Source organism: Corythoichthys intestinalis, chromosome 5 (genome assembly GCF_030265065.1).
Source record: "Corythoichthys intestinalis isolate RoL2023-P3 chromosome 5, ASM3026506v1, whole genome shotgun sequence".
Lineage (NCBI taxonomy): Eukaryota > Metazoa > Chordata > Actinopteri > Syngnathiformes > Syngnathidae > Corythoichthys > Corythoichthys intestinalis.
In genome coordinates, this window is record NC_080399.1 from 47268825 (window position 1) to 47283606 (window position 14782).

The following is a 14782-nucleotide window of genomic DNA, read 5'->3' on the forward strand; positions in this document are numbered from 1 at the left end:
GGCCACAGTTGCCCACACAGAGGCCTGATCAAAATCTTTTTTTTTTTTCTTTTTTTTTATCAGCTTAATTTTTTGTCTGTTATTCCGTCAATCTTATTTAAGAATTAAAGAATGGTCGATGTTTGAAAGTCCATTTATTGGCCCGAAATATCGCCCAGCCGATATATTGGTCGACCTTATTATTATTATTTTTTTAATGTTTGGTTATTTTGTTACAGTTTTTCCTCAATTGCTTTAGTACAACTACCTGTTCAATCCTCACAACATTGTATCACTAGTGCACATCAGGAATACAGAGCTTTAAAAGTCATTGACACACAAGATATGACAACGAATTTACATTCGATGAGTGAGCATCATAGAGCAGTTTCTCATTTCTTTGAACAAGTTGCAGATGTTTTCCATGCAAATAATTCTCACAGCCCTGGAAGTTTAGTTGTGCCGATTGTTTTATGTTCGCATTTCTGATTTTACTTTTATGTTTTTTTAGGGCCGTCAAACGATTAAAATTTTTAATCGAGTTAATCACAGCTTAAAAATTGATTAATCGTAATTAATTCAAACCATCTCTAAAATCTGCCATATTTTTCTGTAAATTATTGTTGGAATGGAAAGATAAGACATAAGACAGATATATACATTCAACATACTGTACATAAGTACAGTATTTGTTTATTATAACAATAAATCCACAAGATGGCATTAACGTTATTAACATTCTTTCTGTAAAAGGGATTCACAGGAAAGACTTGTAGTTCTTAAAAGATAAATGTTCGTTCAAGTTATACAAATTTTATATTAAAACCCCTCTTAATGTTTTCGTTTTAATAAAATTTGTAAAATTTTCTATCAAAAAATAAACTAGATACACTAAATACACCACAAGGTGTCAATGGCGAGTTTTAAATAAAATTAGAAATCAAGCCAAATAGTGTGTTTTGTCCCTCAACTGACGCCGTAGAGTCCTGTTTACTGGTCCATCCATTGTAAGTCACGTAATTTGAGTGCTGGCTTCACAACCTATTTGACCTCTGATAGTTTGTATATTGTGAATAAGTATTGCCATCCAATGTATTTGTTGAACTAAACGAAATGTTTGAATAGAGTTTGGCTAAAGTCTTGAGTAGGTTTTATGTGTATGTTGCATAGCTATTTTGATCGGGAATGCCAGTTCTCTTTGCACTGTTGTTTAACTGTGTGAGAATAGGGACTCATTAATACGGATTGAAGCGCTTTTCTTTTTGTGAACATTATGTTTTTGAGAGATATTATTTTTGTTGAGCATTCACTAACTGATACTTATGTTTGTTGTGAAGGAGTTGCCGAAGCCTATGCCAATAAACGGCGCAGTCTAATGCCTGTGTCCACTCGCCTTTTGTAATACCGTAATTTCCCGAATATAAGGCACACCCGTGTATAATGCGCACCCCAAATTTACTTGTAAAATCTAGGGAAAATTATTGTACCCGTTCATAACGCGCACCCTAATTTTAGCACCAATAAATAGAAGAATACGAGAAAACAGAGCTCATGTACAGTGAAATGTCATTTTACTGACTGGTGAAACACAGCACAGGCATAGTACATTAGTAGTTCAAAACATTACCATATGTATATGTAATTTGGTTTAATTTAAGAAATTAATTACCACCCCTTAACGCGTTAAATTGGACAGCCCTAGTTCTTTTTCTTTGTGATACTCAGTGCTATCTTTTGCTCTCTGTATCGCAATGACATAGTTTGTTAAGACATTGTAAAAACTGAATCTTGTCCAGTCTTTTGCAATCAATCTCCCATATGCAAATGTGTAACTTGCAATTTTCATCAAAACTTACGAAACTATCTTCAGCATCAGAGCCTTCCACCAGAGTAACTATTATACGAAGAGCATGACTATGCAATTTGACTGTCTTGTCTGGACACAATGAAACAAGGACTTGTCATTCTGACAGCACTGACATGTTCATTGATACAGAAATTTAATATTCAGCGATAGACTAAGAATTTTGCACAAAAAAATTGCTTTTGCAGGAAATCCATGTTGTTTTGCTGCTTGTGCGGTGTCTTTTGATAAATGCTTGAATCGTTTTGAAAAGAAATGCACAAACTGTTTTGAGAATTTCAATTCTTATCTTAGAAACAGTAAAACAATTGAGTAACTGTACACATTATTCTGTGCTAAATCAGTTAAAGGCCGTTGAATCATATCTAAATGTGTTAATTTGTAATATTTACAAATATTCTATTGCTAAAATGATAGAGAGAGAGAGAGGGAGAGAGAGAGAGAGAGAGAGAGAGAGAGAGAGAGAGAGAGAGAGAGAGAGAGAGAGAGAGAGAGAGAGAGATGAAAATTTTGATTTACACACCTAATTTGATCAAACATAAAAACCCCTTTTTGGTAAAACTGTGCAAAACCATGAACACATGATGTAACATTACATATTGTAATTAATTCCGGCAAAACATTCCTGTGTTTGTTTGGCCACATATTTCTATATTTCGGATATCTTCTCCTGCATGGAAAGTACTGTATATCCTGGATTGGCGAATACACCCTCTGCATGACTCTGGTGTGAAGATGTCACACGCTGGTCCCAGGGCTACTAGCAAGGTCATTTACGCATGTGGATGCCGGTCATAAACCTTCCATATCCAGGCAGTGAAAAACTACTCTATTAGAATAAGGAATGAGGAATATATCATAACTAATGTGGAGCACACACCCTTGTGAGTGTAAAAGTTCACCTCAGAAAAAAAAGGAAATATTTTCAGCAAAAAAAAAAAAAAAGATATATAAGGTATAACATTTTCTTGACAGATTTGGATAACAATTTTAGCAGTTTTGTATTTAACCCATTAACACTGAACGTGTCGGCAGCGACGCGTTTACGCATATCGTCTTTGAAGCTTCGTCATGCTGTAATTACATCACCCACGTGCTGCTGGTAGGTCTCGTTTGAAAGTGCGGAAGTTGATGTCCACACCAGTTTTTATTTGAAGTCAATCGGCCAAGAAAAACGGGAGATAATGTCATTTGAGTTTTATAGTTTTATTGCACTCATAAATATGCATTAAAACGCTGCATGGACCATGTATCCATCTCCATATTGTCATCATTTCTTGTCCTTTTTCAAAAGCGAAAGCAGCACAAAAGACTACTTATTCCAAGAGTCGTTGTGATGTCAGGAAGGATGAACCGAATGTGATCATTTTTAATAAATTTCCGAGCGAGGCGCCAACTATTGAAAGGGAGGCATGCGAAGCAAGCAGCGGCCGGTGTCGTGCCGAAAAATGCACAACACCGGTTGGTTTGAGCGAGCGACTTTGAAATGTGCAGAATGAATCTAAAACTACATTTAGCACAAGCTAATGCATTATTTCATTAACTCAAGGAAGAAGATGAGTCTTATTTGTCGTTGTTATCCTCTGATGAATCGGCGTCTCGGCAAGTAGAAATGACAGTAGAGCGCAAATGGCGAAAGAGTAGGCTGTGTGACGTTGTGTGTGACGCAGCTCCGTGACCTGTTCAAGAAGAAGCTTTGAGTGCACAAAAAAAAAAAAAAAACTTGCCTGAAAAATCCAAGAAATTGAACTGCTTGTCAATATTTTTAAAATACTTTTTTTCAATGTTATATATATTTTTTCTTCACTATAATCTTTTCAATTTTCAATCAAGCTTGATTGCATGTACGTATATACTTTTGATAAGGTGATGGGTACAACACCTAACTTCACAAAGAGAAATCTTCCAAACCCTTTTTGTGTTAGATGATATATATACATTTTTTTCTCACTATTTTGCACACTATATAGCCTGTTTTGACCATAGTATGTGTAAAGGCCAAAAACGCCTATGACCATACCTGCTGTTTGTGTTGAATTGTCAAACATAAAACTATTCAATCTTATTTTTTTCTATTGAATGTTTATCCTAACAAGTTGAATAAATATTATCAAGCTTCAAAACGGTTGGTCGAGCATGTTTGGTTGTCAATGGGACGTCAACATTACAAATTTTGAAAAAAGATTTTGGGATTTTTTTTGTCTTTTTGGGTCCAAAATGTGGATTATAATTGGTCAGTGAAGAAAACAGCAGTTTAGACATGAAGTTCAAGGTGTCCTGAAAAAAGGGACCTAATTTGGCCATTGTAAACAATTTTTTCTTTGAAATATAAAGGCAACATCAAATGCATGCAAATTCGGCCAAAATAGGCTTAGGTGTTAAAGGGTTAATGACTCAAGCAGTGAACTGAAGAGTATTTTTTGTTATGAATTACTATTGAGCATCCATTCCTATAGTTCATTTTGACTGGCATGACATAATGACGGCACAGGCAGTGCAGGATGGATTCCTCCTAAGTAACGGTGTGAATGTGAGTGCGAATGGTTTTCTGTCCCTGTTTTGTCAGGCTGGCTGGCTACCAGTTTCAGGTGTAGCCTGCCTTTTGCTCAAAGTCTGCTGCGAAAGGCTCCAGCCCCCCGTAACCCTTACCCAGGTGTTGCAAATGAATAGATGGATGACTCAAGTAAAGATAATTGTTCAGAATTGTATCGAAACAACTAATACATTAGCATTTTTGCCTTTGCATTTTTTTCATAGGAAGAAGAAATTGCTATTATGAAGTGTGCAAATGGCTACATTCTGTGGAAGTTGAACTAATAGTAATGAGAATTTCATTTTGATCTGAGTAAAGCACCATAGAAACTAGGAAAAACAACAATCATCCAGATAAGGTTTGACAGCTATCAAAAATAAATCATTATTTTTGAGTAATTCTAGAGGGGGTTTTCAGGACCGATACTGATTATTAGTAGTTAGAGGGGCTGATAACTAATTTTTGGAGCCTATATTCATTTGCAGTAAAAGTGTAAAAATTGGCGTAAAAAATCTGAATAATGCAAACACTGAACTTCATTGAAATGCCTAAAGCATGCATCACAAATGAATCACACAAATGCTCCAGAAGTGTCTGAATTTCCTACACTTAGAAACTTCTCTTATAAAGTTGAATAAAAGGTTAAATAAATAGCTCTCTGAAAATCTTCCACAGAAAAGAAAGCCCGATGACCTCGTCTAGGTATCCTTGAGCAAGATACTAAAACCCACGCTGCTCCTGGTGCTGCGTCACCAGTGGGTAAATGAGGATATAGTGTGAAGCATTTTGAGGACCTTAAAAAGGTTGAAAGGCGCAATACAAGTGTAACTCCATTTACCATTATCATTTAACCAATCAGAGGACGGGGTGAATACTGAATACTAGTGCAGGAGACAGCACGCAGAAGAGAGAGGCATGGCTACTCTTGAGCCAAAATAAGCCAGTTTTAAATTGATTTTTTCATATCCATCCATCCATCCATCCATCCATCCATCCATCCATCCATCCATCCATCCATCCATCCATCCATCCATCCATCCATCCATCCATCCATCCATCCATCCATCCATCCATCCATCCATCCATCCATCCATCCATCATCTTCCGCTTGCTCTGGGGTTGGGTCGCGGGTGCAGCAGCTTTAAAAGGGAAGCCCAGACTTCCCTCTCCCCAGCCACTTCAACCAGCTGCTCCGGCAGGATCCCAAGGCATTCCCAGGCCAGCCGGGACACATAGTCTCTCCAGCATGCCCTTGGTCGTCCCCGGGGCCTCCCGCCTGTGGGACATGCCCGGAACACCTTTCCAGGGAGGCGTCCAGGAGGCATCCGAACCACATGACTGAGCCACCTCAGCTGGCTCCTTTCAACACGGAGGAGTAGCGGCTCGACGCCGAGTCCCTCCCGGATGACCGAGCTTCTCACCCTATCTCTAAGGGAGAGCCCGGACATCCTGCGGAGGAAACTCATTTCGGCCGCTTGTATCCGGGAGCTTGTTCTTTCGGTCACGACCCGCAGCTCGTGACCATAGGTGAGAGTAGGAACGTAGATCGACTGGTAAATCGAGAGCTTTGCCTTTCGGCTCAGCTCCTTCTTCACCACGACGGACCGGTGCAGCGTTTGCATTAATGCAGACGCTGCACCGATCCGCCTGTCGACCTCTCGCTCCCTCGTACCCTCACTCATGAACAAGTCCCCAATATACTTGAACTCCTCCACTTTTGGCAGGATCTCATCCCCGACCCGGAGAGAGCACTCTACCCTTTTCCAACTGAGGACTATGGTCTCGGATTTGGAGGTGCTGATCTTCATCCCAACCGCTTCCCACTTGGCTGCGAACCGCTTCAGTGAGAATTGGCGGTCACGGCTTGATGAAGCCAACAGCACCACATCATCTGCAAAAAGCAGAGATTCAATGCTGAGGTCACATTTTTTCATATCGGCCTGTCAGACTTAAAAAAAAAAGGCCAATACCGATATACATCAAATTTCCAAATATCGGTGCCAAAAATCGGCCCGGCCGATAACCGGTCAATCTCTAATTATTATTATATTCCCACTTTATTCAAAAAAGCTTTTTCTCTGAAAAGGATGCAACCCACTATGACATCACAGAACTGTTCGTCACTTAAAGTAGGATAACGGCCATCCAGGATTGTATGAAATTTATGTTGTAAGCTTACTCCTCAACTGAAGGGGCTTTACCATCCTCTGAGTAGGTTAAAACGTCTGAGCTCTGGGGATTACCCGAGATGGTAAAAAGGGAAATCGGGAAATTACGCCGTGAATTTCTATTGCATGGATTTTGCTAAAGACTTAAAATGACATAAGTGTGACTGATAATCACTTTTTCATAATGAAGAATGACAATAAGGAATTAAAAGCAATCAACAGAATTAATAAATTAAAGTTAAAGCTATTAAATTAATTGGTAATCTTGGGCTATCAAAAATAAGGAGGATTGCTTTCCTCTTTTGGAGTGTGTGTAGGTTTACTTTAGCTGTATGTTTTTTACAAATATTTTGTGGGACAAGGGTACCAAAGGAAAGTTTAGAGGAAAAACACGAAAAAAAAAAAAAATCTTTTAAGGCAGCATTTAGTTATTATGGTCCTCACCTCTGGAACAAGTTACCCGAGCGTCTGAAGTATGCTCAAACTGTTAGCTCTTTTAAATCAGAGCTGCATATCCATAACTGTATATGTTTCAATCTACCTGCTTTCTATTCCTCTTGTGCTTATCTCCATTACTGATTTCAACTATTATTATTATTAGTAGTTTTTGTTTTGTTTTTATTGTTGTTTTATTTTTATTTATTTATTTTTATTCTGTGATTAAATGCGATCTTTTGTCTTGGTTTTTACGTTGTGTTGATTTAAATGTGATTTTTATGATCTTCATGTGATGTAAAGCACTTTGAATTGCCTTGTGTTGAATTGTGCTATATAAATAAATTTGCCTTGCCTTGCCTAAAGTTTTTAGTTTGATGACCAACCTTATGATGCCAAACAAATACACATTTTTGCATTTGGGCTATTTCGATAAGATCAGTAATTGTACCTCAAATGACTGTATGTGTTCAGTAGATGATGTCCTTGGCTGTAGCCTATTAGGAATATACATACCGTATAAAGTGAACTCTCACAGGAAATAGAAACAGCCGATGATTGAATATTATTTGTAGCATGATTGTGGAGGTTATCGTAGTAAATATGCTCGTATTGTTTTAAGTGAGTTTGTCATATTCAAACAAGGTGAGTGTGTACCTTCCTTAGTGGTTAACCACTCGTGTGTGTGCTTGACGATGTGTATGTGTCTGTCTTAATGGCTAATGTGATGAGTTATGCTTGTGTGTGTAGAAATGCCCTTTGTGTCAACACTGTTGGGTGGTGTAAGGAAAACCTGGCATTGCTACCGCTGCAGGCAGTGCTCAGTCCCAACAGACTCCAGTGTTTAATTAGTGAGAGAACATCCATCCTCTTCAGTCCTCTTATTTGCAAACCCCGAGCGAAGCTGAGACCTTGGATCCCTGTCTCAGAACTGGAACCCACGAAGATATATGACAACAAATGACTGTTCAATATATTGTTGTTGTGTGTGTGACTGCTTGTAATTACATGTTCGATGCGTGAAACACTGTGTAAAGGCTTCCTGTGTGTCTATTTTTGGTAGTGGCAGGTGAGTGTATTGATGTATGAAATGTGATTTGTGCAGTAATGCCATTTCACGGGCGGAGCTACCCAACACAGCTGTCAGCTCTTTATATAGCGCACAGATTACCTGATAACATAGACTCCCACGATGAATCTGCACGTGTGAGACACGTCACTCTTCTGATTATTTTAACCTGATCTTTATTTATGTATTTATTTTACCTGTTATACATTTGTATCTTTTGTCTCCATTCCTACATTTATGAAGAGCCACACCCTCTGCCCTTCCCCCTTTATAAGTCCCCTTCCTCAATGCATGCCTGCACATCTATCTTTATATGGCATTCTATGCCTGCCCCTTGTACTGTTCCCTCTGCCTACTATAAACCTCTCCTGCATCCTCTGTCATTCCCCTCTCTGCTATGCGATGGATAATACTGGTGCTGGAGTAGGGGGTGGGGTGGTCCTGCCTTACTATCTGATTTAATGAGCTCCTGTGGGGAATCGGCCAAAGCCATCAGAAGCTGTGTGCTGCCGTAGATCTGTTAAACAGATCTGCTGTTTGGTAATGATAGCAGCATTGCTTTGTATTTGCATGAACACTCACATACTGTACCAATAAGAAAAATATGAGAGATGAGGACACCGGCAATAGGTGAAGAAGCCCTCCAAAAGGCAGAGAGAAGGAAAACATGAATATGGATGGCCTTCTTTTATCCCTTGGCCTTTCATCTATAATGCTGTAAGATATTGATGGCGGTTTTCCTCGGGTGGGGGAGACATTTTTCGAGGAATGTCCTGGAAAACATGGTAGCATATACAAACCACAAAAGGAATTCTGATTCAATGACAACTAGTTAAAGAGAATGTAACAACTGTAAGTTACAGTAAATGCATTTGCGGTCAATTGGAATTTCCTTAACTGTAGAACAAGCGGTGAAGACGGCCGTAGTTGGATTACATTTCAAAGTGTAGTATCTCTGGTACTTCATTTAGATGAATGGGAATTATCCAATTCAGTCCAAACCCTCTCCAGCACAATAGGCTGTTAGCACGTAATTAGAGCTGAACCGGTCATAACTAAGAGACCTATACAGATTACAACACGGGTTTGAGGATTCCCAGAAGCTCTGTCTCTAATGATTGCCTCATTATGAACACAAAAGGAAACAAAGACAAACCTTAGTGGATGCTGGCGGGTAGGGAAATATTGTGCAGTCATATCTCGCTAGGATGAGATGCAACCGGATTAGGTAACTATATAGTAAAAATGGGAGTGAAAAGCATTTTGTGTATTGTTCTGTTGGTATCGTTTAATAAGTTATGGTTTGGAATGTTGTTCTATATGTTGTAGGATGTTTAGCCACATAGCTTGGATTATGGGTGGAAGAGAAATACACCATATGTACAGTATGTCGGATAAATTTTTTACAGGAATATACCTATATAATACCTAATTTGGGTATCAAGAAAGATAGTCAGCTCCTTCAAGACTACATGGGAACTGGCCATGGTACTGAATTTTTGCCCTGCTAATATTCTCCAAAGAACAGTCACAAGTGGTTGTTTGTCTCGACGTTGGAATGGTACACACTGATTTGGCTTATGTTTATGTTGCAATAGTGTACCATATGCAAGCGGGATGATGAGATGTTGCGTCAGTTCTGTGACATCATAGCGTTGTAACACAGGGTAATCTCTACATTCCACAAAATTCCAAAATAGAGGACTGTTACACATTACACAGTTCAAATATGCTTTGTTAGACATAAATATTAAACATTAATTGATATTATCATTAAATATTTGTTTGGTTGGTTTTACCTTTCTCCCCGTGTTTGACAGAAGTGTCACACTGTTCAAATAGTGACATCACTTTTTAGAAACGTCACTCCTGCATTGAAATATTGAAATGCATTGGTACTTGTACATTATTGGCTAACTGAATTTTAAAATGCTTCTATGAAAGACAACGAAATACATTATGAAGATAATGTTGCTTATTGACTACCTTTATGCAATGTGAGGTCGGTATCCCGAATGAGAATATGTTCTTCACTGCCTTGGTTGTAGAGTATAATTTAACCACATCTTTGAAACATCTCACTGTGTGATGATATGTAAATAACCCAAATAACAGGCATATTCTTAAATTAATACCACTTTTACATTTGAATTGATATAATTTTTCTTATTGGACAATGCTATAGGATTTCTACTGTTGTAGTCCTTAAGTGTAAATCAATTTGATGATTGAAAGAGCACAAACGAACAAATGTATTCAACCAAATATTTTAACCACACTAACTTTGCAACACTTACTAGGAAACACAATCTAGGAGGATAAAGTCGAATGGAAAGATTTAATGAAAAAGCCTCCTTTTCTTCAGACTCCAGAATTTATCTCCCACTTCCTATGCATTGCTCAACAAGAAGTGTTTGCTGAAGGCTTCATTTTTCTTTTTCACAGCTCCAAGCCAGAATGCGCGAGCCCGTTTCTTCCCACTACATAACAAAGTAGCTGTGAGGCCCAGTGGGGCCTGATATATCCGGAGCCTGGCCCAGCTCCAGTTGTCTTTACCTCACATTATATTGTGACGCCCCAGTCATGAGAACGGGCATTGGGCCCCTGAAACCCCAGTGGGAAATGTGTATTCTCATTTAGATCTTCCTTAGTGTGCATGATTTTAGTGATGTTAGTTATTTAATCAGAACTGAAGTATGCTTTACTGACACAGACACGATAACAGAACTTATTTTGAAAGTGCCTGTATGTATTTGGGATTGTGGTATACGTTACCTCATTCTTAGATTCTAGCCTTGTTGGTGTATGCTAATGTTTGTGAGCTGTGGTGTATTTGTGTGACTGAAAGCGTCCTCCTTCCTCTTCATCCCCTTCTCTAAACTGCAAAATGTTGCCAGGACAACCCCTTGCGGTTCTGGCTGCATCGCAGCAGCCCTCAAAGGCAGCACTCAGGGAACCTCCACGCACTGGAAAGGCAGCATAAAATCAGGATAATCGCCGTCGATTACGGCTCACAATGAGCCGTGGCTTCTGAAAGATTCATTCATCTTGGCAAAAAAAAGAGAGGTTGCGGTGGAAGAGAAAGAGAAAGGGGCGTCTTGGTCCCGCCGCTGCTCTCCCACGGTGGGCACAGGCATGACATCAGTGGCCTGAAAGAGCCAGTATGCCCATAGCCCTCCCCTGCCGCTTTATTCTTATATTCCAAATTGGAACTCCGCCCCCCCTCCCTGTGGTTTTTTCTCACCCATGCCAGTTTGGATGCAGAGCTTGGCCGGGCAACTTGGGGCCACTTCCACTGTTTGCTTGCGAAACAAAGCGCCTCAAAAGCAAGAGAGAGGAAACAGAGCACTTCACATGGTACCAGCCAAGAGCAGGGATGGCCGCCTCCGCCTGCCCCTTTCTGGCCCCTCTTTTGGCTGAGAGGAGGTGGTGGGATCGCAGCAACCCCTTTCCACCAGAGTGTCTCCCTTTAACCCCTTCCTTTCCCTCTCATATAAAAATGCTACATTTTCCCTGAGAAAGCCTTTTGAATAAGTATGACGTGAAGGGATTAAGGATGAGTGATTTCTCATGACACAACCTTTGCCGGTAAGGATGACATTCCACCGGCTTTTGTTGCGCAGCCGGCCATTTGTTTGGAGAGGAAATAGCTTTCCAACACGTTTCCCTAATTAGAATAATGTGATACTGCTGAATGCTCTGTGAAGTCCCATGCTGCTGGGAGACAAGACAGAAATCAACTTGACTCCATCTTCACATGAATCACGATGGCCATTTGTGCTGTGGGACCCAAGTGTGTGTTTTTTTGTGGGTGCAGTGATATACAAAGACATGAATCGATGGATACCCTTCAAGTGCCATAACCATTTCAATAGAGGCCACTGGATGATTTAGCGTTTTGACGTTATCACCGCACAAACCACATTCTGTTGCATAACCGCTGAGAACCGTAAGCATAAACTACCATCTGCTGTCCATCAGGGCTGCAAACATCACTGATGTTAATTTGTCCTTTCCAGCAAAATTTATACTTGTCAAGCTTTACATATCAAGCCATTAGTGGGCATCGCTATTGCCATTTTCCATAGAGGTGGATCAGTGGGAGTGGGGATTAAAGTGTCCAGGGAATGGAGGGTACCAGGGATTGTGCTCGTAAGATCAGGTATTAATTGCTCTCTCCAAGTCTTATTTATTTATTTTACTGTACATGTCCACGTGTGTTTGTGGGTGTTTATGGCAAGGGGTGTTGATAGTGGACTCAGGAGGTGGGGGCTTAGCTTCAGGGTGGGTGGGTGTCTGGCTGCAGACGTCAGGACGGGGTAATTCAGGTGGTCCCTTGAGGTTGTTTGTGGTCTGATCCCAGCGGACTTCTGCTCAGCTCAGGAAGAGCTAGTGGTGGACATCTGGTGGACATCTATGTTGGCTGCAGCCAACAGCCAAACCTGGGACCCTATCATCAGCTGCTATCCTTTTTTCATTGCATGGAGCAGTCGTGACTTTACAGAAACTGATTTGCTGTTTCAATACCAAAGCTGGAGAATTGACGCTGGTTAATGCATATAGCTCTTACCTCAACTCAACTTGAAATGAAGTAAGTCCATCTGGTTATCACATATTCAGAAAGGTCAGGAGTAGTGCCATTTAAAACATTAACGTATGAGATTTTGCAAAGCACGTGTAGGTAATTTTATTCAAATATGAATTATTTTATTTGTGTTTTGATAATTATTAATAACAATCTGTTTAAGATCTCAACCAAGATGAATTGATTCATCCATCTGAGACCTTTACCCCCGCGCGTGTGTGTACACACATGCACACCTGTGCATAGCATGATAATTGATTTATGAGTTTCTGTGAACGGCTAATGATACCCAAGACAGAATTATTTAATGCATCACATTAAGTACCTAAAGACTATAATGATCAGAAATGTTTCATTTTAAGAACGTATCATTAAAATAAATTCACACAATACACCAAACATTTGCGAGGTTTTTACAATGAACTTCATCGTGTATATTTTTTCGCAATTTCGTGCTGTCATGTGTCTTGGTGGGACGATTTCTAATGAGGGGCTCATTATAGAATAATGTACGACCTCAATGACATTTAACATCTCCTTCCTCTTCCCTACTGCTAAAAATAAAGTGAGAGTGAGATAAATGTGAAAGACTTTAATTAACACATCATCAATCATATTGAATGAGATTTTGTGGGACGACTCATTTTTCAACTCTATTTTTCTGCGCTTTCACTAATTCAGCTTTCTTTGCCTGATGTATTAAACAAGCTGCAGTGAAGAATAATGGGAACACTTCACCGTCTGTTTGCATGTTCATTCTGTATTTCACACTTCACTTTGAAGTTAATAAGAGGAGATCAGAACGCTCCATCTGTGTGCCTGGAAGCTGCCCAGGTGGTCTTCCTATAGTCAATCTCACAACAATACACAAAGCTTAGGGACGTGTGAGTTTGTCTGCTGATGAGTGCGCGTTTATGTGAGTGTAATAATTTGCACTACAGAAAAGTATCCCACACTGTTTACAAAGGATAGGGACTGAGTCCCACTGCAACTAGTACATTTCTGCAAATCAATGTCACTCACTTAAACATGATTATCTTGATAAACTATATTAATACCACACATTTTTTCAAGTGCTTCCAAACATCTATAAATATTGCTTCCACCTAAAAATGCTGTTTGGTAGGTCAACAGCTTTTGTTGAAGTGTTTTCTTTTCCTCTTGTGATGGTGCATTGTGTGGTAACTTGTATGCTATGTCTTTACCGGCAACTTTTGTTTTTCCTTTTGCTATTACGTGTGTCTAAAATTGGGTGCTTGCACTCTGCAGAATTTTGAAAGAAGGATTTCAATAAGACAGCAAGGTTTTATTCTACAATATACGTTTTTATCAACAGATTAAAGAAACATAATCCTTTCAAGTTGTTCCGCCTCTGGCAAGAAAAATCAGGCAGTTTTAGCCCACAAAATCAAAAATAAAATAAAACAGATAAGTGTTTTTTGACGTTTGACATTTGGAAAAAAAAAAAAAAAAACTTTATAATGATTTTCCGATTTTATGACAGCTTTCTGGTGAGCTGGTCATTGGCAACTTGGCATATCATTTGGCAAACCAGTCAGCAGCTCTAATGCTGCTGTGGCTTATCTATGTACGCCATAAGTGGACTAAGTAGATATCAGCTGCTGTAACCAGAGTGACATGGAGGCGGCTAGAAAGGCCAGCTAAATGTTAAGCTAAAGACTATAGCTTGTGGACCAATAACCATATGCTTTTCATGTGCAGTATGTATCCGTCTGTGCGATATGGTTTTTAGTACTTATTACGGTAAATTAAGCAGATTTACCTCGATAACGATAAATGATGATAAATTATCCCAAGAGGAGTGCTATATAATTTGAAAATCTGAATAAATCAATCAAATACAAATGAACAATTTCTCATTGATTTATTTACTAGCTTTCAATTTAACATATTTAAAACAATTGTACATTCAATGTAAACATTAAGTATATAAAAATATCTTGTAAACAATAAGTTCAAGTAGTGTATAAACATTTAAAACGGCTTGTATGACTTGAACAATGTACAACATTGTAAACATCAACATGGCCACTGTGCAAAAATATCATTATTACACAAATGACTTACAGCAAGAGGGGCTTAAACAGTGCACTTCAAACAGAGGACCAAGTATCAGACAACTTATTGT

General features: G+C 39.2%; 1 protein-coding gene across 4 annotated transcripts in view; it reads left to right on the forward strand.

The window, feature by feature from the left end:
* The window catches only part of slc1a2b (solute carrier family 1 member 2b), a 63977-nt gene that overhangs the window by 7915 nt on the left and 41280 nt on the right, over nucleotides 1-14782 (forward strand). Inside the window, exon 1 of one of the 4 annotated variants that reach the window (XM_057836398.1) lies at nucleotides 12386-12639. The exons of 2 other annotated variants lie outside the window; for them this stretch is intronic. In XM_057836398.1, the coding sequence (XP_057692381.1) occupies nucleotides 12602-12639 (38 nt within the window). In that variant the 5' untranslated portion in view covers nucleotides 12386-12601. Of the gene's footprint in view, nucleotides 1-12385; nucleotides 12640-14782 lie in introns of those variants that run through there. One more of the 4 variants, XM_057836401.1, reaches the window with a different exon arrangement.